The sequence below is a fragment of the Staurois parvus genome, unplaced genomic scaffold (assembly GCF_062004578.1).
Source record: "Staurois parvus isolate SC_StPar_1 unplaced genomic scaffold, SC_StPar_1.0 ptg000064l, whole genome shotgun sequence".
In the NCBI taxonomy this organism is placed as follows: Eukaryota; Metazoa; Chordata; class Amphibia; order Anura; family Ranidae; genus Staurois; species Staurois parvus.
The window spans coordinates 6,217,397-6,245,237 of record NW_028317860.1 but is presented as its reverse complement, the minus strand read 5'-3'; the positions used below and the strand labels follow the sequence as shown (position 1 = coordinate 6,245,237).

The window sequence follows — 27,841 nt, the reverse complement described above, 5'->3', positions numbered from 1 at the left end:
GGTTGCGCAAAATCAGGTATATATACGTGATTTGCATTGCCGGGTAGGGGACTCACAAATGTGCCCTTCTCACGCCGCCATTGGCGGCTAGGGATGTGAATCACTGCGTCCCGCCCAGCAATTCCCCCCGGCAGCCAGCGATCGTCAGGGAAACCTAACAACACAGGTCTCTCTCCTGTCAGCATGGGAATTTTTTTTTTAGCAAAGACATGTAGCAGAATACATTATGGCCTAAAGTTATGATGAAATTTGATTTTTTTTTTTATTGGATATGTTTTATAGCAAAAAGTCAAAAATATTGTTTTTTCTTTAAAATTGTCTGTCTTTTTTTGTTTATAGCGGAAAAAATAAAAACTGCAGAGGTGATCAAATACCACAGAAAGAAAACACTATTTGTGGGAAAAAATAACATAAATTTAATTTATGTACAGCGTTGCATGACTGTGCAATTGTCAGTTAAAGTAATGCAGCGCCGTATCGCATAAAATGGCCTGGTCAGGCAGGGGGGTAAATCCTCTGGAGGGCAAGTGATTAATATATTTATATCACATAGTCCATGTTGTGCACATTTGTCATCTAACACATGCTAGCACCAATAACAAGTGATGGTCTGATGAAGGCGATATAGTACACATAAATCATAAACTATATATAAATTAAGTATAGTTCATGTCTCATTGAGTAAAATAAAAAATATCTAAACAGCATAAAAAATGAAGAAAAAAAAGATAAAGCATACATCTGACCTTGGACAATGATTTTTGGTAATATCAGGATGAAATAACATAGCAAGCCTAAACTGGGGCAGAATGGACACTGTAGAATGTAAATCGATGCATTGGAACTGCAGGTTAATAGGGCTAACTAGGGATGGTAAAAGACTGGGCTTTTAAAGAACTGGCAAGGCTTATGTGAATTATTCTATAGGTAGAGATAGATGAACTAGTGACAAAAGTCTGGGAGATGGAAGAACTGAACATTGTATGGAGGAATGTGTACAGATAGGGATATTATGAAGAAAAAGACATTGTGACACTAATTGGAAAGGATATGTTGGAAGAAATGGGTAGTATGATAAGAGAGTTGGATACTGTGTGAAATTGTGAAGCTGAGCTTGTGCAGCAGTAGCCATAAGGAGGTACAATGTAACTAAGTGATCAAATGAAAAGAGCAGATTGAGATCGTGAACCTGGATTTGTGCAAAAGAAATGCAGTATAACCAGGTGAAGGGGCCGGAAAGGTGTAATAACGAAGGACAGAATAACAAAATGAATAAAATTGAAGATATAACACATGACATATGAAGAACGGAATAGGGATGTGTGGGTAATAACTGTACACATTTAAGAGACAGAGATGGGGAGAGTAGTAAGAAGATGAATAAACAGGTGGCTGAATTTAGCTACCTAAACATTTCAATAGATAGATGTAGGGGTTTAGGGGAGGAGGTGTTGACTAAGAGACCTGATAATGGTGCAAACATAGTGATATAAGCTGAAAAATGAGTGGGACCTTTTCCCATTAACAAAAAGCAATGAGAAAACAAGAAACTGTAAAGAAATGTAAAAATTCAGAAATAAATAAACAAAAAGGATGAAAATAATGAAACAAGTCTGAAAAAAATTAATCAAATGAGCGCAATATGTACATGAACTGGGAAGGATGAAAAAAAAAATATAATAAATAATATATATTTAATATAAAAATGAAAAGATGATACTGAAAAGATGAGAAAAATTGTATGATCAAAATATACATAAAAAAACATAAATGTTAAACTTGTCATAAAATTACATCTATATTGAGCTGAACAATTATTATTTATAGAAAGTCTGAGAAAGTTGTATCGATGTTGGTAAATCTTGAAAACATAGTGGTTTACTAGCTTTCTAAGGTTAAGTTGAGGCTCTGAGGGTACTGAGCTGGTGGATCAACACCCACAACACACTTATATGCACGTTTTGAAAATTTGCCTTATGTCATGAATGAAAAGTAACATTTTCTCTCTTCTATTAACAGGGAGTTGGAAAAAACAAGATAGTTGATCAATTTCTTCATTTATTAAATCGACCACGGGAATATTTACAGTTACACAGGTGGGTATGGTGGGCTCTAAGGCTTTTATGTAATGTGCAGTACCTATCACTAGCCTGGCATCTCACCTCACTAAACTGCCCAACTGCTTTTAACATATTCTCATATGGAGGGTTCAAGATCACCATAAAGCCGCTTGTAAAAGTAATAGAGAGAGGAAGGGATATAATACACAAAGTGCCAACATCCCTAACGAATACACAGGGGGGAAAAGTCCTCTTTTTTTGGTGGTACTTTAATAGCACAATTTACTTGTATGATAAATTTCAACAACTCTAAAGAGATTTTTTTATAAAAAAAAAGTATGACATTTTATTTTTACAATCTTCAAAAATTTTTGAAGATTGTAAAAATAAAATGTTATACTGTTTTTATAAAAAATCTTTTGAGTTGTTGAAATTTATCATACAAGTAAATTGTGCCGTTTAAAGTCCCACCAAAAAAGAGGACTCCCCCCCCCCCCCCCCTTGTAAAAGTAAAGTCTTTATTGGTCTTTCAAAACAGGCAAACAAATAGCTTTCTTCAGCAAATGTAAAGAAAACATTTAAGAGACCTGGTAGCAAGAAACATACAGTAGGCTCACCTCCAGACTCTCTGTCCCATACTGAGTTTAGGGTTCCTCCTTGTCTCCGGGTGCGCCAAAGGCCGCAGGGGCTCGGCAACAAATGCCTCATTTGCCAGAGAGTTCACACTTGCTCACAGATTCTGAAGCACTCCATTCTGCCTCATTGACACAGGTGCTGATTCCATTCCTCTTTTTAACAAGACCCCCTTGCCTGTGGGTTAACCCCTTCAGGACCAGAGTCCTTATAATCAGGGTTTGGATGTTCTGCCCACCTAAAGCTCTTTGAACTTCTGAAATTTTGGGTCCCTAAAAATTACTTATCAATCCAAAGAGTACTGAAAGTCAGTCCTCTCTAACCAGTCTACCCTGAAACACCTAATCCTGTATGGGAAAGAACCCCTGAGTTTGCAATTATGTCTTCAAACTGTCCCTCTTAAAGACACTACAACTCAAATACTCGGGGAATATACCTGCCATCCAGGACACACTCCTGGTGTCCTGTACAGAATAATGAAATCGTTTATATATACAGTAGATGCTGCACGCACAGCCTGATTTCTTTTTTCTGCCTTTCATCGCCCAAATCACTGGATCTACGTTGCTTGTCAATCAGACTTTAGTGACATTTGTCTAACTAGAGCAATTCTTTTTCAGCTGGGGTTTAGAAAGGTTTGCTAACTGGTCATAGAGATTTTCAGCTAAACTTGGTTATGACAAGCATTTCAGGTGCTAGCTTGTGTTGATCTGCAGTATTAGTTGTGAGCAATCAGTGTATCGGCATAGCAAACATACAGCTTGTCTGCGGTCAGCATGCAAAGGGCATTTATATTAAAGTATACTACAGAAAGCACATTGTAATGTGCACTGTTTCTTTTAAACTGTTGTGAAGACTGAAATAAATTAAAGGAATCTCCCCTAAGTCTTTAATAATCTGCAAAAATGAACGTCTTGAAACATAACAACCAGCTAAAGGCAATCCTCTCTCAGATCTTGTGAAGAAAGCTATCTACTGTCTTTTACACCTTTTACTTGCAGGAGCACTGTTTGTAGAGCTGTAGATTGCACAGAAACATAACAAATGTTCTCTTTTACTGGGTGTATGGAAACTGCCACAAACATATTTTTGATCAGTACTAGTAGCATTCTTTATAGAATGCATGTATTATACTTTTTTTATTTTGGATTATAGCAGTATTGACTCAGTAAGATTTCGTTTTACTGTCTCTGCAAGCTTACAGTTTGCAAGTCAATGAGCTTATACAACACTCCTTCCATACATGCGCTTTTCTTTTGTAACAGATTCCCAATAAAGAATCGAATATCACTACATTTCTTTATATGTTTTAAAAACAGCATCTGTCATTTATGTTTAAAAGAACATTTACTTGCTAGCTTTCTTACTTTATAAGCAAAAGTGGCAGTGATGAACAATAGCAAAGATACGATATTACATAGGAAAACTCTATACATTATCTGTCTAACAAAATGCCATTTTCCAGCCCCTATCATAAAAAGCCTATTGCGTATTCTCAAAATTGTATACTCATTTTATGTTAATTTGTATTTTTGTGTTTATATGTAATGCTGGAACAATATAAGACTTGCATTATTGCCAGAGAGAAATGCAAAATATTAGTCATTGTATCTCCACGTTATGCTCTGTGCTTGAGACAGTAATAAATGTTGCAGTGATAAAGAACATTGTTCAATTGTTTAATTACCTTCATGTGACAGTACCTACTAACTAATCTTGAGTACAACCCCATATCCAAAAAAGTTGGGACGCTGTGTAATATCTACAGAAAAACGGAATGCAATGATTTGCAAATCTCATGAACCCATATTTATGAGATTTGACATGATATTGTCTCTGTAACAATCAATTCATCATTTCTATGTCATTACAATGCTATATTTTGGAAGCTGCACTGGCACTTTATCTTACTGCTGACATAATTGTGATTGTGGGGTCTCTGCATCATATGATACTTTGTGAGGTGAATAATAAAGTCATGACTTTAGATTTACCATTTTAATGGGTCCTATACTGTCATGGCTATTGTCAGGATTAGAGTTTCTGGAGCACATGTTCATCTCCTAACTGTTGTATATGGTTCATAAAGTGTGAAGTAAAAATATTTGGATTTTTTGCAGCATATACTAAAACAGTGCAATGTAAATGCAATTGCTAACTTGAAGTGAGGGCTCACTGATGTTTTTTAAATCTACAGGAGAATAGTTCTTAATTAACATTATTAAAAGTTAAAATGCATACTGTATTACTGCATGTAGAGCAGTTGTCACAACCACTTGGTGCCCGCTAACAGTACATATGCTGCTAGCGGACACTACTGCCACCTTGGACGCACAGCGGCGTGTTCTAGTCTCTGGTGGACACAGCGGATCATGGCGCTTGGTACCGGGCTGCTGTGAGCAGCCCAGGTATAATGTAAACAAAACAGTGGTTTCCATTCATGACTGCTTGCTTAGTGTTATGAAGCTGTGATTGGCCCTCAGCTATCACATAGTACCTTACACCCTGTACCAAGTGATTAGCTGTAGCCAATAACCACATGTCAACAGAAAGCAAGCTGTTGTGAATGGAAAGCCATTCATGACAGTTAATTATTACTAATAACAGTGATGATCAAAAAAAAAACCTGTGGTGACACTGAAGTACTCTGATGACAGTATGTGAAAAAAGAATAAAAATGTAATAAAAAATATTTATTTGTTTTTACATACTGTCACCATTTGGTATTCCTGATCACCGCCACTCCAGTCATATAATGACGCTCTACTGCACTGGTGACAATATGTAAAAAAAAAAGGTGGAAAAATAAAAAAAACATTTTAATTTCTTCATTTTCTAAAAAATTGAGAGAAAAAATTACAACTTCAAAAAACTCTCCATGCTTCTTACTAAATATCTTGGACTATCTACTTTTCAAAAAAGAGGTAATTTGGGGGGTATTTGTACTGTCCTGGCATTTTAGAGGTGTCAGTACATCAGGATTGATCAGTTTTTGAATGTATGTACCATAGGTTGTTGACACTATAACCTTCACACAGACTAAATATACACCGATTTGGGTTATGTTTACCAAACAAATGTAGTAAAATACATTTCAATTTAAATTTAGAAGCTAAAAAAAAGTGTTTTTTTTCACAATTTTTGGCAATTTTTTTTCATTTATATAGCAAAAAAAAAAAAGTAATTAAATACCATCAAAAGAAAGCTCTGTTTATGTGAAAAAAAATATAAAAATGTAATTTAGGTACAGTGTTGCATGACCTAGCAATTGCCAGTTAAAGTAGCACAGTACTGAATAGCAAAAGATACCTAGGTCATGGAGGTGGTAAAGCCTTTCGGAGATCAAGTGGTTAAAAACACCAGATTATTAAACAATTATATAACCATCATTAAATGACAAATCAACATAACTACAAAAGATTATAATCATATAGATGCATCACTGTCTTTAACCTTAGATTTAGTTTTTTTTGCAGTTATTTAGAACATTGTTTATGCTGAATAGAAACTATAATTTTACCCATTAAGTTGAAACCTTTTTAGCTTTGCCTTCATGGACCATATTGAATGTCTGTTGTTAGTCCTGCAAAATCCCACTTTTCCTACATCTAAGATTTGATGTAATACTGATATTTTTTGGATTAACTCTGCAGGGAAATGTAAACAAAAAAATAGTTTAATATCTTGGAAACTCATTGCACTGAGCACTTAAGATATATTTATTGATTGTACTTCTATTCTGTTTCTCAGGAGCAGTACTTAATATTTAATGGATCTTTTGTCCCAGAGCTACTCTAAAAAAGTTTTCAAACTTTAAAAAGTTTGTTGAGCAAACCCTTTGTTATTATACCTAGACATTAAAAAACATTCTATCGGATGGGGTTTTTAATGGCCACTCTCTATTGTATGGATATCTGGTACAATACTTTTCCTTTAGCTACCCCCTGTGGGTTTATCATAGCTTTTCGGATTGATTTGATATCTACACCATTCATACTGATCCCCATTTTCTTTCTTTCTTTCTCTCTCCTTGGTTGTGAGAATTGTACATGACTCTGCATGCACCTCCTCGGACGAGGTGAATTTTTGACAAGTATTGTAAAGATGTATGGGAGACTGTATATATTGGATATTTGTTTTACTAATGATCTCCGAAGTATATGTTCATGTATACTGTTGCTTGTTTCAATAAAACCCTTATGAAACTAAAAAGCATTCTATTCCCTCTCATGGCCCTACCTGTTTTATATTCTACAACTGTGGCAGTTCGAGCCAAGGTTTCATAACCCTGTTGCTAAATCTCGTTACTACCAAAGGCTGCCCCCTTTTCCCCTTACTTTCACCCTTGTGATCCTCTGACTGATGAACACTGGCTCATCTTATTAGAGCAACTTTATAGCTGGTCTTACCATTGCTGTCCACTATGATAAGCTTAGATTATTTACAGATATTATACCATTTATTACTAATTTCCTCATCACCTTACCCAATCTAAACATCCTCCTATCACAGTTTGGCAAAATCTCTGGTCTGCAAATAAACCATGCACAATCTAAAATCCTAACTATCATAATGTTGCCATGATCAGGTAGCATTGTAAAAAAACGATTTCTTTTACCAATGGGTGACCTCTCAACTCCCCTATCTGGGGATAAATCTCACTAACTCGTATCTTACTTTATACTGTATGCAGCTAATTACCCATTCACTGTGCATTCCAAAAATGAAAACCTTTGTTAGCAATGTGAAACACTTACAGTATCTTGGTTGGATCATATTGTGGAGGTGAAACTGATCTATTTTTCCAAAATTAGTATGCCTCTTATGAGTGCTCATACTTAGCATCCCCCCCCCCCTTTAAATATTCTTCTATCATGTCAGCAGTGACAGGTCTTGCATATTATATGGATGCACTGAAGACCCACACTATCAAAATACACATTATTTCAACCCAGAACCCAAGGCAGTTTAGGTGTCCTTCAGCTATAAAAATGCTATTGTACCTTCCAACTAGCCCAGTTATTCAAATACCACACAGTTACTGAAATGCCTCTATGAGTATTACTCAAAGCAGTAGATTGTGACCCACTGGGTATTGAAAACTTGCTGTTGCTCCTCCTGAAGGACCGATAGACCCTAAAAAACCCAAACATGCTGCATTCTCTGAATCTTTTGGCACCTTCAAATACTCAAGCGTCCTTATGTCACTGCAGTTACCTCTGATGTCATTCCTCCATAATCTCATTCCCCAAATCTGATCTCTTTGTTGTGCAGTTCGCTTCTCCGTGACCCCTCTTTGCCACATGATTTCCACATGGATAAGTCCACTAAGGACCTTAATAGCTCAATAGAACATTAAATATTGGACCCACATTTGGGACCCCACAAAGCCATTTTCACAATACAGTATGTCTTAGAATTGGAAACCAATTACAAATCCATATACCGCTGGTATCTCACCCCTACCCGATTTGCTAATTTCACTCCAGGCTGCACAGGTCACTGTTTCCTAAGCTGCACTGAACAGGGAACATACATGGATATGCTCGGTAGTCCAGTCACTGTGGCATTGAGTATATAACATGCTATTCCTATTCACCCAGGGGAAGACTTACCTGTTTCTATCCAAGACTGAACCTACATGCTGTGCAGAGGAGAGTTCTACATTATATCTAGGGGACAACCAAACCAAGTCTTCTTAAAGCGACTTTATTTCATCTTAGATTAATGGGGGGGTTTGAGATTTCCCCAACTTTACAAAATATTATTATGCTTCTCAGATAGCACAATTGACTAAATTCCATGCCACCTGGGAAACCTCTCTTTGGGTAAGACTTTAAGCAGCAGTTTATGATCCTCTTATGTATTGACAATGTACCCTGGTTAAAATCAGCAGAACACAAATTTATCCCTCACCTCATTACCCTCCATTCAGTAATCCTATGGGATTGAATTAAACAAGCTGGACTATGTATCTAGTACTTATGCTTGCTCTTTTTTATATGTGAGCCTTCATTTTACCCGGATTATGTGTCCCCCATCTCCTCTGAAGCCTGGTCGACTCTGAACCTGACCAGAGTACATCAGCGAATGAGCCCCAATAGACCTTTCCAGGTTTTACCTAAGACACATAATCTCCCACGTTGTGAAGTTTTTAGGTAACTCCAAATCACTTTTACACCCACATAGTTTACACACAAACCTCTTTAGATCAGCTCTTCCTTTTTGAGCATAAATGTATCAAAAACCTCTACACTGTGTGCACAATTATTGGATGAGTGAGTATTTTGACCAAATCATCATTTTTATGCATATTGTCGACTTGAATGTCTAGATTTAAGCATATCAGGTGATGTGTATTTGTGTAATGAGGGAGGGTTTGGCCTAAGAAGATTAACACCCTATACCAGGGTTCTGCAACCTTTAAGACATAAAGAGCCACTTGGACCCGTTTCCGAGAGGGAAAAAAAGACTGGGAGCCGCAAAACCATTGCAACATTTAAAACAAATCCGACACTGCATATATTGCAAAAAGCGCTCTGGTCATGAAGGGGGTTTAAGGGCCCAGTAAGCAAAGGGTTAATCAGGGCCACAGTGTATCGTCATAATCACAATCATAGCCTTAGGTCAGTGGTGGGCAACCTTTTTTTTCAACTGAGCCAAATCTCGCCAAAACCACAATTGAAATTTATTTTGAGAGCCACATTTTTAAAACTGAAAATACATCCCCATATAGTAATTCATCCCCCATAGTAATTCATCCCCCATAGTAATTCATCCCCCATATAGTAATTCATCCCCCATAGTAATTCATCCCCCATATAGTAATTTATCCCCCATAGTAATTCATCCCCCATATAGTAATTCATCCTCCATAGTAATTCATCCCCCATATAGTAATTCATCCCCCATATAGTAATTCATCCCCCATATAGTAATTCATCCCCCATATAGTAATTAATCCCCCATAGTAATTCATCCCCCATATAGTAATTCATCCCCCCTATAGTAATTCATCCCCCCTATAGTAATTCATTCCCCATAGTAATTCATCCCCCATATAGTAATTCATCCCCCATATAGTAATTCATCCCCCATATAGTAATTCATCCCCCATAGTAATTCATCCCCACATAGTAATTCATCCCCCACATAGTAATTCATCCCCCACATAGTAATTCATCCCCCATAGTAATTAATCCCCCATATAGTAATTCATCCCCCATAGTAATTCATCCCCCATATAGTAATTCATCCCCCATAGTAATTCATCCCCCATATAGTAATTCATCCCCCCTATAGTAATTCATCCCCCCTATAGTAATTCATCCCCCCTATAGTAATTCATTCCCCATATTGTGTCAATTCACTTACCTTTGCTCCGCGCGTTCCTCTCGCCGTGTTCCCGCGCCGTTCCGGTCTTCAGGGCGGACTGTGAGAGGAGAGGAGTTTGTCACACTGCTCCGCCTACATCCTGACAGCCAATGTTTGCCACGCTCCGCGGGCCGGATTAAAAGGTCCGCCAGGCCGTAGTTTGCCCATTGCTGGGCTAGCTGCAGAGTCCTGACTTTTGGGGCGGCCGCCCGAGAGGAGTGAGGGGAGCGGGCGCCCGGCACACAGAAGAGCCGCAGCAAAGGTGAAAAAGAGCCGCATGCAGCTCTGGAGCCGCGGGTTGCCGACACCCGCCCTATACCAAGGTGTGCATAAATATTAGCTTCTTTTCTTCAGGCAAAATGGGCCAAAAAAGATTTAACTGACTCTGAAAAGTCAAAAATTGTAAAAAGTCTTTCAGAGGGATACAGCACTCTTGAAATTGCTAAGATATTGTTGCATGATCACAGAACCATCAAACGTTTTGTTGCAAATAGTCAACAGGGTCACAAGAAATGTGTTAAGAAAAAAAAGACGAAAATTGCCTTTTACCATGTCATGTAATCAGCTGTACCCAAAGGACACTGCGATCACATACAGCGGCAGATGTGCGCCGTGGGGGACGCCCTCCCAGAACTGGACAATCGTGCTGTAGCCACCATTCAGCTATAGCGTGGTAAGGAACTGGTTAATGCTGTATACATTAAATTTTACCCTGCTAATGTTTTTCCGAATAAAATTATTGACCACTTAAAAGTCATGCCTTTTTTTTTGACATAGGAGCCTGTAAAGCATTGCATCATGGGATCAGTGGGTCACAGGAGCAATGGACAGGCTCATGCAGACTCTTCCTGCTGCCACTGGCTGTACTGAGATATGGACCTTTGGTTGTGGGGCTGCAATAAATGTCAGTGACATCACCCCACTAGTATTCCATTGAGAACTACATTAAATCCCTCTGCCATAGTGGGAAATGGGACTCGCAGTTTTTTCATTCACAACTTCCTGTGAATGTATGGTGTACCTGTGCTGGCAGAGCAATTTCAAATTTGACAGAAGGTGATGTGGTTGAAGAACCCCTGGCTCCTGTGAGTGGGGGCATTTTAAGTGGGGGCTACAGACAGTTTTTGTTAGACCCTAAATATGGGTATAACATGAAACATGGTCAGGAAGATGGAGGTAGCTTTTAATTTCTGTGTGGGTGCCAAGTGCATCTGTTAAGAGGTACAAAAATTCACGGGAGTTGTTGCTCTTATTTTGTAGTTAACAAATCACCATATTGCCTTTTCAGTTGGTGACATTAGCTTTTAAATGGCTATTTCCAGATCCTTGAAAATCAAATGAAGAGATAATTGGCTTTTTATCTTCTTGTAATTTATTTTCTCCTTACAGACAAGCCTCATTACAAAATCCAGTAACTTGTGCTGCATTTACAATAACCCTTTGAGCATTAATGGATTTATTGTACCTCCTCTACTCTTAATTAAAATGTCAGTTTAAAGCAATAGTCTCATTTACATAGTACACAGAAGGCCACCTGTCATGCTCGCTAGTGCCACCACCCGTATTTAATAGCTAATAAATGGTGTCTGTTGATTCAAAAAAACAACACCGTGAACAAACAGGTTGACTCAATCATTAATATACATTAGAAAGATAGTATTTTTGTGCACTGAAATTGTTTCTATTATTGATAAACTGATGGTTATTAGCATTATAAAAGCACTGAAAGTGACACCCTATTTTGTAGATATCAAAAAGATAACCTGTACAGGTCATTTGTATATATTAGAAGGATTGTTAGCAAAACATCATTGCATAGTTTTATTTGCTTGTGTATAGTATTCTTATTGACAGACTTTCCACTAACTTCAAACTGAGAATCCTTTTAAAGGGGATTGTACACTTTCAAATGTTGTCCTTGTTTTAATAAGGTATTAGTGCAGTTAAATTTTCTGTGTTGTTTTTGCCTTGCCTTATATTGATGGGCTTGCATTTAGTGGCTGCAGTGTCATGGCTGATCGATTTACATATGTCCATTTATTGCTTCAGCTAGCTGGTCCCTATGCTACAAGGGCACTGACCAACTTACTGTTGAATGCATGCCTCGCCATACCCTCTGTTTTGCATCACAAATGTATGAGTACTTATGTGATGAAACACATCATCTCCAGCTGTATGAGTAGCTCTCGCCTGCACCAACTATAGACTGAGAGACTCGGGGATTGAGGGATATGTAGTTTCTTCACAGGAAGTGCCAAGTCTCACACCACACACAGAGATCATGCATTAACTTTTGCAGTGTCATGCCTCATGTTTCAACGCAAACTGAAACTGCTGACACAGGAATGTGAAGATTTATACTACTGTAGGTTGTGTGAACAGGGCAGCAAATGACGTCATGAAACTACATGATCGATGCACAACTTATGTGGGTGAAACACAAGATGCAGGTAGGAATATTTACCATGCCTTTAAAAGAGATGTATGGCCAGAGCTTTTGTGGCCGTGCTTCACTTGAGGGCCACAGGAATGCACGTTCCTATATTACTTTTGCGCTCCTGTGACCAAGAATCCGCTAGTAGAAGGCTAGTGCCCGCGGCACAGCCACTTAAGTCTCTGGAAGGATCCTGACTATATTGTTGAGTCCGCACAGCTACCTGATTGGCAGCTGGCATCACCTCTTAGTGTGTAACTGAGTGCCATGCCCACCCCCTCCCCTACCCAGCGCTTCAGTGAGTGCTGGAAGAACAGAGCAGAGAGTAATCAGTGATCATGTGATCGCTCAGTTCTTGATGTTAGAACTGATATGGTGTCAGCACCTGTGGTGGTGAGCTCTTAATCCACAGCTTGGGGTTCCGCAGGGCACGGAGTTTAAGCCCCAGCCTGCTTGTTCACCAGAGCCCCACATGGTGGGGATGGACTTGGAGCAGGCTGGAACCAGGTCGCGGCCCCTAGGTACACCCAGCTGTGGTAGAAGAGACCGCTAGCAGGAGCAGGGTGCAATGGGAGTAGACTAGGAGATCCAGAAGAGAAGCCAAAGTTGGGACAGGAGGAAGACAAGCAAGGTCAGGAACGAAGCCGGGGTCGGTACACAGGTGGACGATGTATGAGAGAAGTCAGGGACAAAGCCGGGGTCGGTACACAGAAACACTAAACCAGATACTTGGAAGAACACTGGGGAGCACAGACAACAAACGTTGCTTAGGCAATGTGGGACAGACTGAGCAGGTCCTAAATAGACAGGAAGACAAGGAGGTGGGCCAGGAAGTGATGAAAGGGAAGAACATAAAACCCAGGGAATAGCAGACGACGCCCATAGGTGAGCAGAGAGAGACACGTGAAGGAAACACAAACAGCAAGGAGGTAAGACAAAGCAACAGGAGGCTGCAGGCTAACTTGTGACACATGGGATAGCTGCAGCATCACACGGATGCTGCAGCATTTAGGTAAATGTTTTTTTTCTATAGTCCATTTTTCTCCATTATGGAAGGTTTGTTTCCTATAATCATATAATTTACCTCAGTGTTGTAAGAAGAGAAAACTGCTGAGAAAAGCAACAATTCAATCATGTGATAAGTAAATTTGATTTTTAGGGTGTATACAGAAGGTGTGCAGAATACCCAAGTGTTTCCATGGCTGCTAGGCAGTAACTGAGCAACAGTGACCATTATGGGACAATGTTGTGGTTGTTTTTTTCTATTTATATTAGTTTAAAAAGCATGAATGTGAACACATTCAATGTAGGTAAAGTGTTAATATGTCGCCCATGTATGTTTCAGGAAAAATGACCACTTCCTTGGCTGCTCTTTTACCATCCCAAATTAACTGTCAAGCCATTCAACATGAGAGTCATAGAGGCTTCTTGCATGTGAACCATGTCTTTAGAGTTTGCAGGGAGACTGCTATATTACAGACATACTCCGTTAAGAAACACAAAATGGAGACCATAGAGGGGGGAGGATGTAGGTAAGCCCATGTATACTACTTTGTGCATTATAAAGCATGTTATGTTTAGTTTAAAAAAAAAAGTCAGCAAAAGGGATTTTACTTACTTAATGTGCTGACTCTTGCATACCTTCAAGTCTTTCTCCTTTGATTAAGATTGTCCAAATATGCCCCCCCCCCCATCATTCACAGAAGCTGTACTATAGCTTCTATCGATGAAACAGGATTAATGAAGGGGGGGGGACCTTTCAATGATCTGCCAGTCCTTCATTCATAGATCATCTTTGATTCATAGAAGCTATAGTTCAGCTGTTAAAAATTGCGGAGGAGGTGGGCATAGTCGGGGACTCTTGATGAATGCCTGTCACAGATCTCTCAGCATTATTAACCTCCACAGCACTAGAGGATTACACCAGTGGAGGTAGGGGGGACATCAGAAAAGGAAGATTTCAAAGAACTTAAGAGTCAGCAGTACAAGGACCACATTGGAACAATAGTAAGTCCTGTCTCTTGTGCTGATTTTTTTTTCCTCTGAACATAGGCTTTAAAGTGATTTTATACCTTTATAGACAGACTCACTAGAAAATTAAGAAATTATTTTCAGAAGTATCTTCCCCAGCAGAGCATGCAGTTGACCTAGAAAAACAACTTCAGCACCTCGAGCAACAATAAGTGGATCCATTCCTGAGTTCCAGGAAAACTTATAGTTTATTATGGAAGGGCAAATGTTTTTAGACAGTCATGCTTGCAAGAATAATTATGTTTCTAAATCCATCGCAGGTTTACTTGCTGCTGATTTGTTTACTGATTAAGTCCCTTTTGCAGTTTAAACCTGGTCGACATGGAATAGATAGAGCATACAGAGCTGTATGACCCAAGCTTGTAAAAAAAAATAAAAAACCAAAAACGAAGACATTTTTATCACAATGGAAGACTGCAGAGGTAGCAAAGAGATTAGAAAGAGCCGCCCCCATCAGAAGAAGACAGTGATTATTGCTAGCGGCTATAACAGCCTCTAGTGATAATCGCATCAACATTCCGCCAGGCTGATTGTACCCAAGTTGATCAATCACTTGGGTACATGCAACCTACCCATACATGGTTCAAACTTCGGCCTGTTCTTGTTGAACTGGCCGAGATACATACCATCTATGGCTGGCATTAGTTTCATAGAGAAAAAGTATCCTCCTTGTCCCCAGAAGACTGTCGTATCTGTTCTCTGGATCAAAATATTAGCAAATTATAACAACGGAAATCAAACTTATTTTGGTTTTCCTTCCCAGTGGTTTTTTGATGCCTAGATGCCCAGGCCAAATTTTGCAAACCTAAAGCTGGTGGTGTCCATCTTCAAGTGCAATGCTTTTGTTTTTTGTGAGTGAATCCTCCAGCCTGCATGTGGCTTTTCTCTTGGCAAAGTTCATTGCGTTATGAAACAGTAATACATAGACTGTGGACAGGAAGACGTTAATTACATTTTCTCTAAGCATTTTTTATGCAACGTCTTACTTGGCTACCCTCTACATTATAAGTAATTTTGTAATAGGTTATGCCTACTTGAAAAGGGTCTCCCTGGGGATATGTACTGTGGCTCTTTTCTGGAGCAGTGCAAATGACTTTCAGAATTTTGCCTACACACTGCCTCACAGGACACCATTGACTTCAATGAAAAGCTCATCAGCAAGTTGATAAGCTTTAGATGCGCTTTTCAAAGAGGCAAAATACCAAATGCCTAAAATACTGAGAGAGCTGTTTTTTGTAAACCGAAAATTAGCACAACAGGAAAAGATAATGAAAAGAAAGCATCTTTTTAATTCACCCTTTATTAAATAGACTACCCTGTAATGATAGTTATCTTACTTCTAAAAAGCAGCTATTCCTGATTGTATGCCCTGTTCTGTTCCTTTTGTTTGCAGTTATGTAAGTGGTCTATTAGCTTGGGAAACCTTTATTTGTACTGACAAAGCCATTGCCTGGAACTAAGCCTAAAGTATTAAGGAAATGTTGCATTACACTTTTTTTCTGCGTATACCTATTATTAAGAGATAATTTATTACTTCTGTATTCTGTCTTTGATACTCCTAGTTTTCATTATTTTGTATTGTCAGTAGTCTAAATGGTTTTCTGCCTGATGATAATGTGGACATTATTGTGAACCGGCAATAATACTGTTGTAATTTTACATAGTGGGTTTGATTTACAAAAGACAAAGTGTTCACTTTGCAAGTGCAGTTGCCCTCCTTTTCTCCAGAACTTAATGAATGTGGTGAAGCTTCACTTTGTAATGAATACCCAATAAAGTGGTTGGAAAATTAAAGCAAAAAAACTGTATTTTTGTTTACACATGATTGGATGATGGAAATCAGGTGAGCATCACCACATTCACAAAGCTCAGGGGAAAATGAGTGCAACTACACTTGCGAAGTGCACGTTCTATTTGCCTTTAGTAAACCTACCCCATTGTCTCATTATAGTTTTAACTTTGTTAAAAATGTAAATCTGGTCATTAGGGTATTAGTTTGCACTGCATAATGATAATAAAAACTTTTATTTATATAGCCCTTTTAAACCTAAGTTCACAACGTGCCTTACAACAGAAAAAGCAAGGGTTACTATTAAAGAACACAAATAATGAAACAATAATAAAAAGTTGGCTAAAAACGATAGCAGCTAAATAAATATATTAGAAGTTGCTTTTTAACCATAATCAATTGTATTGATAGCTGTCAAATTCTCTGGCAGAAAATTCTTTGGGAGAGTGATTTTCAGGCATTTTTATTTGAGTGTTTTTGAGCTTTGTGCATTTTTGTTTTAGCCAATGGAAATCACTAGGGGGAGGAGATTAGTTAATACAGGTGTAGCCAGTTACTTTACTGGCTGAAGAGAAGCAGTTGCAACCATCTTTTATCTGTTGCTACATCTGTGTACAGTTGGGAAGACAATTGATTCCCTGCAGATTTTTAAGTTTGCCCAATTACAACGAAATGAAGGGTCTCTAATTTTTATCATAGGTGTATTTTAAATGATAGAGACAGAATATCAACCAAAAATCCAGAAAAAAACAAAACAAAAAAAAATGATACAAATTTTAGAAATTGAGTTGCAGTTCAGTGAAGAAAATAAGTATTTGATCCCCAAGCAAAACATGACTTGGTACTTGGCGGAGAAACCCTTGTTGGCAAGCACAAAAGTAAGACGTTTCTTGTAGTTGGTTACCAGGTTTGCACACATCTCTGGAGGGATTTTGGTCCACTCTTCTTTGCAGATCTTCTCTAAATCCTTAATTTCTTGGCTGTCGTTTGGCAACTTGATGTTTCAGCTCCCTCTATAAATGTTCTATAGTATTAAGGTCTGGAGACTAGCTATCCCACTTTATAACCTTAATTTGCTTCTTCTTGAGCCACTCCTTTGTTGCCATAATGGTATATTTTGGGTCATTGTCATGCTGGAAGACCCATCCACGACCCATCTTCAGTGTTCTGGTTGAGGGAAGTACGTTCCTATCCAAGATTTTACAATACATGGCCCCGTCCATTGGCCCCTCAATGCAGCAAAGTCAGCCTTTACCTTTAGCAGAGAAACAGCACCAAAGCATAATGTTTCCACCTCTGTAGGGATGGTGTTCTTAGGGTCTTAGGGTCATAGTCAGCATGTTTCTTCCTCCAAACACGGTGAGTCGAGTTAGTGCCAATGAGCTCAATTTTGGTCTCATCTGCCCACAGCACTTTCTCTCAATCCTTCTCTGAATCATTTAAATGTTCATTGGCAAACATCAGGCGGAGGAGTGGGGCAAAACCGGAAGTGCAAATAATCCCTGCAAATAAAAGGAATCTCTTGGCGACCCCAGGTCACCAGAACTAATTCCCCCATTGGAAGATGTCCCCCCTATTACTTTTCTGGGAACAACACAAACTTTGGGTTTTTACTTTCACTTTCAATGATAATGATAAACAACAAATAGAGAGAGAGAATCTCCCTAACGGGAGACAGCAATAAAAATGGACAGGTGTTCTAATCCCTCTCCCCTTTATCCAAAAGTAAAAAAAAAAGGTTTTGCCTTTAGTTATACAGTACTTTAAACCTTCTTTTTCCCAATGTGCCTTGTGCCTTTTCTGAGGTAGGCTTACAGATTTTAGAATGGTGGTCAGCAAGTTGTCAATTGTTATCGGCTGGTCGATCGTGGGGAGCAAACAGGTCGAATTGCCACTGCGGTTCTGTCTCCCCCCATACTCTTCTGCTTTCATGTTACAGCATAGTGCTGGATGGAGAGTGGGGGCGGAGAGACGGTCCTAGCAACCAATCACCAGCTTGATATTATGAACTCTAGCAGCTCTCACCTTCCACCCAGCCCTGTGCTGTTTTCTGATGGGACAGAGGAGACACTGTGGGTAGGAGGACAGAGGAGACACTGTGGGAAGGGGGACAGAGGAGACACTGTGGGGGAGGGGGTTTGAGGACATTGGTTTGGGGGGGGGTACAGGACACCACTGGGGGGGAAGGGGGCAGAGAATATGATGGGGAGATGTGATGTGAAGGGGGCAGAGGACAGTGCTTTGGAAAGGGTACAGAACACTACTGTGGGGGAGGGGAGGAGGGGGCTGAGGGCACTACAGTTGGAGGGTGATGTGAAGGAGGCAGAGGACACAGCATTGGGGGATACAGGACACTACTGTGGGGGAAGGGGGCAGAGAACACTACAGTGGGGGGATGTGAAGGAGGTAGAGGACACTGCATGGGTGGGGTGGGGTACAGAACACTGTGAAGGGAGGGGGGCAGAGGACACTACAGTGGGGGTGATGTAAAGGGGGCCAGAGGACAGTACTGTGGTGGGGGGTGATGTAAAGGGGGACAGAGTTTCACTAGTGTTGGGGGGGGAGGTTATGTGAAGGAGAAGAGGACAACACTGTGGGGGTGATGTGAAGGGAGGCAGAGGACACTACTGTGGTGAGGTGGTGGCCAGAGGACACTACTGTGGTGGGGGGGGGTTTGATGTTAAGGGGGACAGAGGTTCACTACTGTGGGTGGGGAGGTTATGTGAAGGGGGCAGAGGACAACACTGTGGGGGGGGTGATGTGATGGGGGGCAATGGACACTTCTGAGGGGGTGATGTGAAGGGGGGCAGAGGACACCACTGTGGGGGTGATGTGAAGAGGGGCAGTGGACAATAGCCTGTGGGGGGTGATGTGTGAAGGGGGGCAGAGGACACTACTATGGGGGGCTGTGATGTGAAGGGAGACAGAGGACACTACTGTGGCGGGGGGGGGGTGATATGCAGGGAGACGGGACACTACTGGGGGGGTGATGTGAAGGGGGATAGAGGACACTGCTGTGACACATTAGGGGGTTGATTTACTAAAGGTAAATAGGCTTCAAGCGCACTACAAGTGCAGTTGCTTTAGATCTGAAGGGAAGCTCTGAAATGAGGCGAAGCTCTGCTAATTTCTATCTAATCATGTGCAAGAAAAAATTTTTTTGCAATTTTTTTTTTTATTTTTCTTGCATGTTCCCTTTAGATCTAGAGCAGCTGCACAGCCTATTTACCTTTAGTAAATCAAACCCATAGTGTGTCACAGCAGTGTCCTCTATCCCCCTTCACATCACCCCCTTCCAGTAGTGTCCTCTGTCTCCCTGCATATCACCCAGTTCTTCATGTTGTCTTTCTGATAGTTTTTTTTTTTTTTAAGGGCGCCACCTAGTAACCCCTCTCCCTGGGGTTCTTTTCTTTCCTCCATGTTGTCCAGGTAGATCTCAACCTCTGAAAAGGTGCCTACCCCTGCTATAGAACATATTGTTCATAGATATCATCTGACTATTGTTCATAAAGGTTGACATTTGCTTACATTGGTTTGATGCCTGCCCTTTTTGTTTATGTCTTGTATCTTCAGACATAGAAACAAACATTTCTTACCGCTCACCATATGTCCCCAGTCCTTGCTTTCTTACCATTTCATAATGAAAAGTAGCTCCTCATTTTCATTTTAACTTCATGTTTCCAGATTGTGTCTGTGAGAAAGGTTAAAAAAAAGTTTACATTATTGTAATTCTGTGCTGAAAAAAGTTTTCTTGTATGCGTAAGGGGATAGTTTAAATCAACCAAATGATCTTGTAACACGGGATGTGTTAGACTAGAGATAATTGCAAGGTGTGTTTAACTTTCAACCTTGGCTGCAGAATCAGATCCATTCAGGGTAAAATGCATGTCTGTTGCAAGTTATTTTGAGTGTGGACTAGCTGGAATGCTCAAGTCATTCAGAGGTTGCTCGACTCCAACCCACTGGCATAAAAGCACTGAAAATGTTTATTAGGGATTACATAATAAAATCCCCCCCTTTCTATGCTGGAAGTCGACACAGGCGGGTCATGTTGTTATTTCTGTAACAGATTTTAAGCACAGACGGCCAAGTCTGTATTCCTACATTCTTAAATTGAATGTCAAATATAAATACAGATGGACAAGATTCTCTTTGGAATTAAAGCCTAAAATGCTGTGTGCGATCATTCACCATCTGTTTATTGAACACTGTGCCAAGAAATAGATTGGAAACATGAAGCACTTAATATTTTGTAGTGTTATGGGTCTTGGCAGAATATGCTGTGCAGCACTAAAATGCTTATGATAGGACCTGCAAGGATGCTTGTTGATTATGAAAGTGCCATATGGTCTATAGTAAGGTGTGAATTTGTGTCTATATAGTATTTATGCATGGTAAGAATGTTACTTTTTAGTTGTGATAACCTGTGGGTAGAACATTACTTATTTATGGTTTTTCATGTGTTTATAGGTAGAGTCCATCACAGAGAGGGTTTATTTAATCCATAGCTATGTAACACATGCTGTAATTGAATTTTTTTATTATCCAGGCACATATCTGTATGTATTGTATGTATCTTACAGTGAAATTCCATCCTAACACTAACTGTGCCTAAAAATGTTCCCCTGCCCTCTTCCTGCTACCTATCCTGCCTACCTTTTTTAAAAAAAGATGTGTATACTTACCTAAATTTAGTCCACTCTGGTCCAGTCACATAATTCTACTTTAACCACTTGCCTACCAGGCACTTATACCCCCTTATTTACCAGGCCAATTTTCAGCTTTCAGCGCTGCCGCACTTTGATTGACAATTGCACGGTCATGCAACATTGTACCCATATGAAATTTTGATCATTTTTTTCTCACAAATAGAGCTTTCTTTTGGTGGTATTTAATCGCCACTGGGCGCTTTACTTTTTGCGCTATAAATAAAAAAGTGCAAAAAATTTGAAAAAAAAAAAGTTTCTTTGTTTCTATTATAAAATTTTTCAAACAGGCATTTTTTCTCCTTCACTGATGTGCGTTGATGAGGCAGCACTGATGGGCACTGATAGGCGGCACTGATGGGCACTGATAGGCGGCACTGATGGGCACTGATAGGCAGCACTAAAGGGCACTGATAGGCAGTACTAATGAGGTGGCACGGATAGGCGGCACTGATAGACAGCACTAATGAGGTGTCACGGATAGGCGGCACTAATATGCAGCACTGATAGGCGGCACTAATAGGTGACACTGATAGGCGGCACTAATAGGTGACACTGATGATGGGTACTGATAGACGGCACTGACTGGCATCACTGCTGGGCACTGACTGGCGGCACTGACTGGCACAACCCCTGGGCACTGACTGGTGGCACTGACTGGCAGCACTGCTGGGCTGCACTGGTGGGTGGCACTGGTGGGCAGCACTGGTGGGTGGCACTGGTGGGCACAGGTGGGTGGGCACAGGTGGGTGGCACTGCTGGGCACATGTAGGTGGCACTTCTGGGCACAGGTAGGTGGCACTGCAGAGTGGCACAGGTGGGTGCACTGCTGGGCACAGGTGGGTGATCTGCTGGGCACAGGTGGGCGGAGCTAGTGGGCGCACTGCTGGGCACAGGTGGGTGGAACTTGCGGGTGGCACTGCTGGGCACCGATCATCAGGGCACTGATCATCAGTGCCCTGATGATCGGTGCCGATCCCCGCTCTGACAACTGCCGGTTCTCTGCAGTACTTTCCTCACGATCTGACAGCGTGAGGAAAGTGCAGCCGAGAACCGGCACTTGCATTTCCCTCTGATCAGCGTGTCATTGGACACCGCTGATCAGGTGGTAAAAGGCCGCTGTGATTGGCCTTTTACCACATCACGTGATCAGCTGTGTCCGTAGGACACAGCGATCACGGAGATCGCCGGGTGCGCGCCCCCTGGGGCACGCAGGAGAGCGCGTTCTGGGGGGACGTCATATGACGTCCACTCAGAACTGGCCGGCCGCAGTGAAGCCATCCTTAGGCTATCTGCGGTCGGCAGGTAGTTAAGTATGTACTAGTTTTCCTTTGTGTATTCACCACTGCAGTTCACAGTCATCTTCAGACTAGCCATAGCATATATCATCTTAACTGCTTTCATTTTAACATCCATTGTCGTTCATGGCATGGTATACAGTAGGTAAAGAACAGTACCTCTGGGTATAGGGGAATGTGTGTCTCACTCCCTGTTCTCCTTTGTGACATCGCTGATTCCTGGAGATTGGCCACCATGTGCTATCACATGGGGGTAGTCTAATTTGCTCTTTATATAATTAGGCACTTCTTTCTTCCTTGCAGTGCTGCAAAATAATTTTTTACTCCTCCTTTTTTCTTTACTATACTATAACTAAAATCAATTTTTTGTTTTGGACAGAGTACAGATGGATTAGAACACCTATTAGGTTTTTATTGCCTTCTGTGCCCCTTTAGGGAGATTCACCCTCTTTGTTTGTTTTGTTTACCATTATCATTGAAAGTAAAAGAAAATTCCAAATTTGGGATTGTCCCCAGAAAGTAATAGAGGAGAAATCTTGCAAAAAGGACACTAGTTCTGGTGACCTTGGGAGCCCCAAGGAACTCCCTTAATTTGCATGGATTTCCTCTCACTTCCTGTTTTGGCTGTGGGACAGGAAGTGAAGGGAAATCCCTTTAATAGGACACAGATGGCAAAAAAACTCACAGGGGTTATAACTCTCTGTTACTCTACCCAAGATGAAAATGTCTAAATATATATGATAGGACCTGCAAGGATGCTTGTTGATTAGGAAAGCCATCTGCATATGCAGCTTGTTTATGGGTGCCCAGTTAAGTGTGTAAACCTGGTATGCCAGGTTAGTTCATGATGGTTTGCTAAAAGGGTTCCAATGTGAGTATGAATATACATTGAGAAAGTGGGCATTCCTGCTATGTGCTGTTTTATATTGTCAGGACCTAGATCACCTGGTTTTGGCACTGTGGTTCCCAGAGCTGGAGGGCACAGTTCCAGTGGCGACCAGCAAGTGTCTCCCAGCAGCTCCCAGTAATTCAGCTCCACCTGATGCTGTACAAGGAAAAGACACACCGAATGAAGCACATTTTAGGCAGCATAACCCAGAAAATCCAGATGATCCACAGTTGCATGTGAATCTAACCATTCACAGAGCCTATCTTAGAGGAAACCTGATGTTGCTGGTACTAATTGGAGGACCCTGAAGGGAACAGGAACCTGGTTATCACCATAGTGGATGATCTGGCTGACCTAATGAAACAATTATATCTCAAGTGCGCGATTAAGTCATGCATCTGGTGAGTGCGCAATTTACCTATTATCGGTTACCCCATCTACCACTCTGGAATAAGAAATTGGAATACCTATTTGGAGATCCCCCATGAGCCTCACGTTCAATATATTGGACTTTCACCTATCACTTTAACCACTATATGTGGTTTTCATTTTGCACTTTATTCAGCGTATTTACATATGTTTTAACACCTATGTCACTTTATTGTTTTGCACCATCAGCACTTTATATGTTTATGAGTCGAATGAGTCATCATTCTCCATCTGTATCAAGCACTTTCGCATATATTTATTTGTTATTAGTGCTGCATCCATTTTTAAGTTTATTTATCCCTAGGAGGTTTATGGTTACCTTTGGTGTTTCAGCTGCTTTGTGTTTTGCAGCGCTCGCTTAGTCCCTCTTTTTCAATGATCAGCTTTTATTTATTTATGAAAAACCTTTATCCCAAAACGAAAAAAAAACTGTTTCTGTAGCTGCTTATAAAATATTAGCTTGAGTTTAGATTAAATTTTTTAATGTATTTAAAGCTGCTAGTCTATCTAATGCTCCCCTCCCTCTAGACTGACAATGCTGCTGACCAAATGTGCCCCCTTTCCTTGCTCATCCAGAATGAGGGCACTCTAATACAGGAGGTATGTTACTGGCCAGATCACCAGATGAAAACAGAGGGAAAAAGTCTAAAATAACAAAACTAGTGCAGCCACCACATCTAATGATTGTTAAGCTGTAACATACTACATTTTTGGTTTTAGGTTTAATACTGCTTTAACTTTTTTTTTTTTTTCCACCAATTCTAGACCGAGCATCAATTGAGTTCTGTATGTCACATTCCAAGCAGAAAAAAACCCCTAGAGTCATAAGATCAAAGCACATGTTTAATTGTGTTAAGTTTTCAAACCTAAGTAGAGGACTCATCTTCCAAGATCCTTGACCACTGTGGAGTGCATTTCCCTTAAAAGGACCCTGTCCGGGGCATTTTGTATGTTATAGAATACCTGTTATTGATATGCTACCTCTTCCTGTCCCCCCAGCTGCTAAAAATATTTGACCATTTGGATTCTTCAAATACCTGGTTTCCCCTACTGCACCCAAAAGCTTCTGCGGCCTGCTTGTATTTCCTGTAGTAATGTACAAACTGGTGAAATAGCATGAAACGAGGAAACAGGTGATCCACACATCCGGAAGTGTGGAATAACTGCAGTTGCTAGGGAAAAGTGAGGAGGTGGCATATAAGCAAGCAGGCTGCTGAAAATGTCATAAAATAGTGCAGCGCATATATCTCTATAACCTCATGTATGAATTAAAGCATCCAAATCATGTGATTATGCAACATTGGTGAATACACTGAATACAACTTAAAAATCAATAATGTGTGCTTGATCCTTGCCTTTATGATTTGTTCACAAAACAGGTGCTCTTTATAGCTTATATACAGTCAGGTCCATAAATATTGGGACATCGACACAATTCTAACATTTTTGGCTCTATACACCACCACAATTGATTTGAAATGAAACAAACAAGATGTGCTTTAACTGCAGACTGTCAGCTATAATTTGAGGGTATTTACATCCAAATCAGGTGAACGGTGTAGGAATTACAACAGTTTGCATATGTGCCTCCCACTTGTTAAGGGACCAAAAGTAATGGGACAATTGGCTTCTCAGCTGTTCCATGACCAGGTGTGTGTTATTCTCTCATTATCCCAATTACAATGAGCAGATAAAAGGTCCAGAGTTCATTTCAAGTGTGCTATTTGCATTTGGAATCTGTTGCTGTCAACTGTCAAGATAAGATCCAAAGAGCTTTCACTATCAGTGAAGCAAGCCATCATTAGGCTGAAAAAACAAAACAAACCCATCAGAGAGATAGCAAAAACATTAGGCGTGGCCAAAACAACTGTTTGGAACATTCTTAAAAAGAAGGAACGCACCGGTGAGCTCAGCAACACCAAAAGACCCGGAAGACCACGGAAAACAACTGTGGTGGATGACCGAAGAAGTCTTTCCCTGGTGAAGAAAACACCCTTTACAACAGTTGGCCAGATCGAGAACACTCTCCAGGAGGTAGGTGTATGTGTGTCAAAGTCAACAATCAAGAGAGGACTTCACCAGAGTGATTACAGAGGGTTCACCACAAGATGGAAACCATTGGTGAGCCTCAAAAACAGGAAGGCCAGATTAGAGTTTGCCAAACGACATGTAAAAAAGCCTTCACAGTTCTGGAACAACATCCTATGGACAGATGAGACCGAGATCAACTTGTACCAGAGTGATGGGAAGAGAAGAGTATGGAGAAGGAAAGGAACTGCTCATGATCCTAAGCATACCACCTCATCAGTGAAGCATGGTGGTGGTAGTGTCATGGCGTGGGCATGTATGGCTGCCAATGGAACTGGTTCTCTTGTATTTATTGATGATGTGACTGCTGACAAAAGCAGCAGGATGAATTCTGAAGTGTTTCGGGAATATTATCTGCTCATATTTAGCCAAATGCTTCACAACTCATTGGACGCCGCTTCACAGTGCAGATGGACAATGACCCAAAGCAGACTGCAAAAGCAGCCAAAGAGTTTTGTAAGGGAAAGAAGTGGAATGTTATGCAATGGCCAAGTCAATCACCTGACCTGAATCCGATTGAGCATGCATTTCACTTGCTGAGGACAAAACTGATGGGAAAATGCCCCAAGAACAAGCAGGAACTGAAGACAGTTGCAGTAGAGGCCTGGCAGAGCATCACCAGGGATGAAACCCAGCGTCTGGTGATGTCTATGCGTTCCACACTTCAGGCTGTAATTGACTGCAAAGGATTTGCAACCAAGTATTAAAAAGTGAAAGTTTGATTTATGATTATTATTCTGTCCCATTACTTTTGGTCCCTTAACAAGTGGAGGCACCTATGCAAACTGTTGTAATTCCTACACCGTTCACCTGATTTGGATGTCAATACCCTCAAATTAAAGCTGACAGTCTGCAGTTAAAGCACATCTTGTTCGTTTCATTTCAAATCCATTGTGGTGGTGTATAGAGCCAAAAATGTTAGAATTGTGTCAATGTCCCAATATTTATGGACCTGACTGTATATACAGTTGTGTTCAAAATAATAGCAGTGTGTTGAAAAAAGTGAATAAAGCTCAAAATCCTTTCAATAGCTTTTATTTCCATACACACAAATGCATTGGGAACACTACACATTCTATTCCAAATCAACACATGAAGAAAAATATATCAAATTTGTGTTCTTCCTCTAAACAAATTGAAGAAAAGTGATTAGACTGTTCAAAAAAATAGCAGTGTTTGTATTCTTCTTTACAAACTCAAACATTCACTATATAAACTGAAAAATGTTCGAAGATTTTGCTGTCCTTTGAATCACTTAATTAATATTTAGTTGTATAAGCACTGTGTCTGAGAACTGCTGTACATCTGTGTTGCATGGAGTCAACCAACTTCTGTCACCTGTGAACAGGTATTCCAGCCCAGGATGATTGGACTACATTCCACAGTTCTCTATTTCTTGGTTTTGCCTCAGAAACTGCATTTTTGATGTCACCCCACAAGTTTCCTATTGGATTAAGATCCGGGGATTGGGCTGGCCACTCCATAATGTCAATCTTGTTGGTCTGGAAGCAAGATGTTGCACGTTTACTGGTGTGTTTGGGGTCGTTGTCTTGTTGGAACACCCATTTCAAGGGCATTTCCTCTTCAGCATAAGGCAGCATGACCTCTTCAAGTATTCTGATGCATTCAAACTGATCCATGATCCCTGGTATGCGATAAATAGGCCCAACACCGTAGTATGGGAAACATCCCCATATCATGATGCTTGCGCAACCATTCTTCACTGTCTTCACAGTGTACTGTGGCTTGAATTCAGTGTTTGGGGGTCATCTGTCAAACTGTCTCCAGCCACTAGACCCAAAAAGAACAATCTTTCATCAGTCCACAAAATGTTGCGCCATTTCTCTTTAGGCCAGTCAATGTGCTCTTTGGCAAATTGTAACCTCTTCAGCACATCTTTTTTTCAACAGTGGGACTTGGCGGGGCTTCTTGCAGATAGCTTGGCTTCTTCATAGGCATCTTCTAATTGTAACAGTACTCACAGGTAACGTTAGACCTTCTTTGATCTTCCTGGAGCTGATTGTTGGCTGAGTCCTTGCCATTTTGGCTATTCTTCTATCCATTCAAATGTTAGTTTTTCGCTTTCTTCCACGTCTTTCAGGTTTTGGTT

The 27,841-nt window shown here is 40.5% G+C and overlaps 1 protein-coding gene across 2 annotated transcripts in view; it reads left to right on the top strand.

Moving 5' to 3' along the window:
• The window catches only part of VWA8 (von Willebrand factor A domain containing 8), a 422,826-nt gene that overhangs the window by 191,801 nt on the left and 203,184 nt on the right, over positions 1–27,841 (top strand). For both annotated transcript variants that reach the window (XM_089668819.1, XM_089668820.1), the window contains exon 22: positions 2,020–2,096. In XM_089668819.1, coding sequence (XP_089524945.1) covers positions 2,020–2,096 — 77 coding nt within the window. The remainder of the gene's footprint in view (positions 1–2,019; positions 2,097–27,841) is intronic.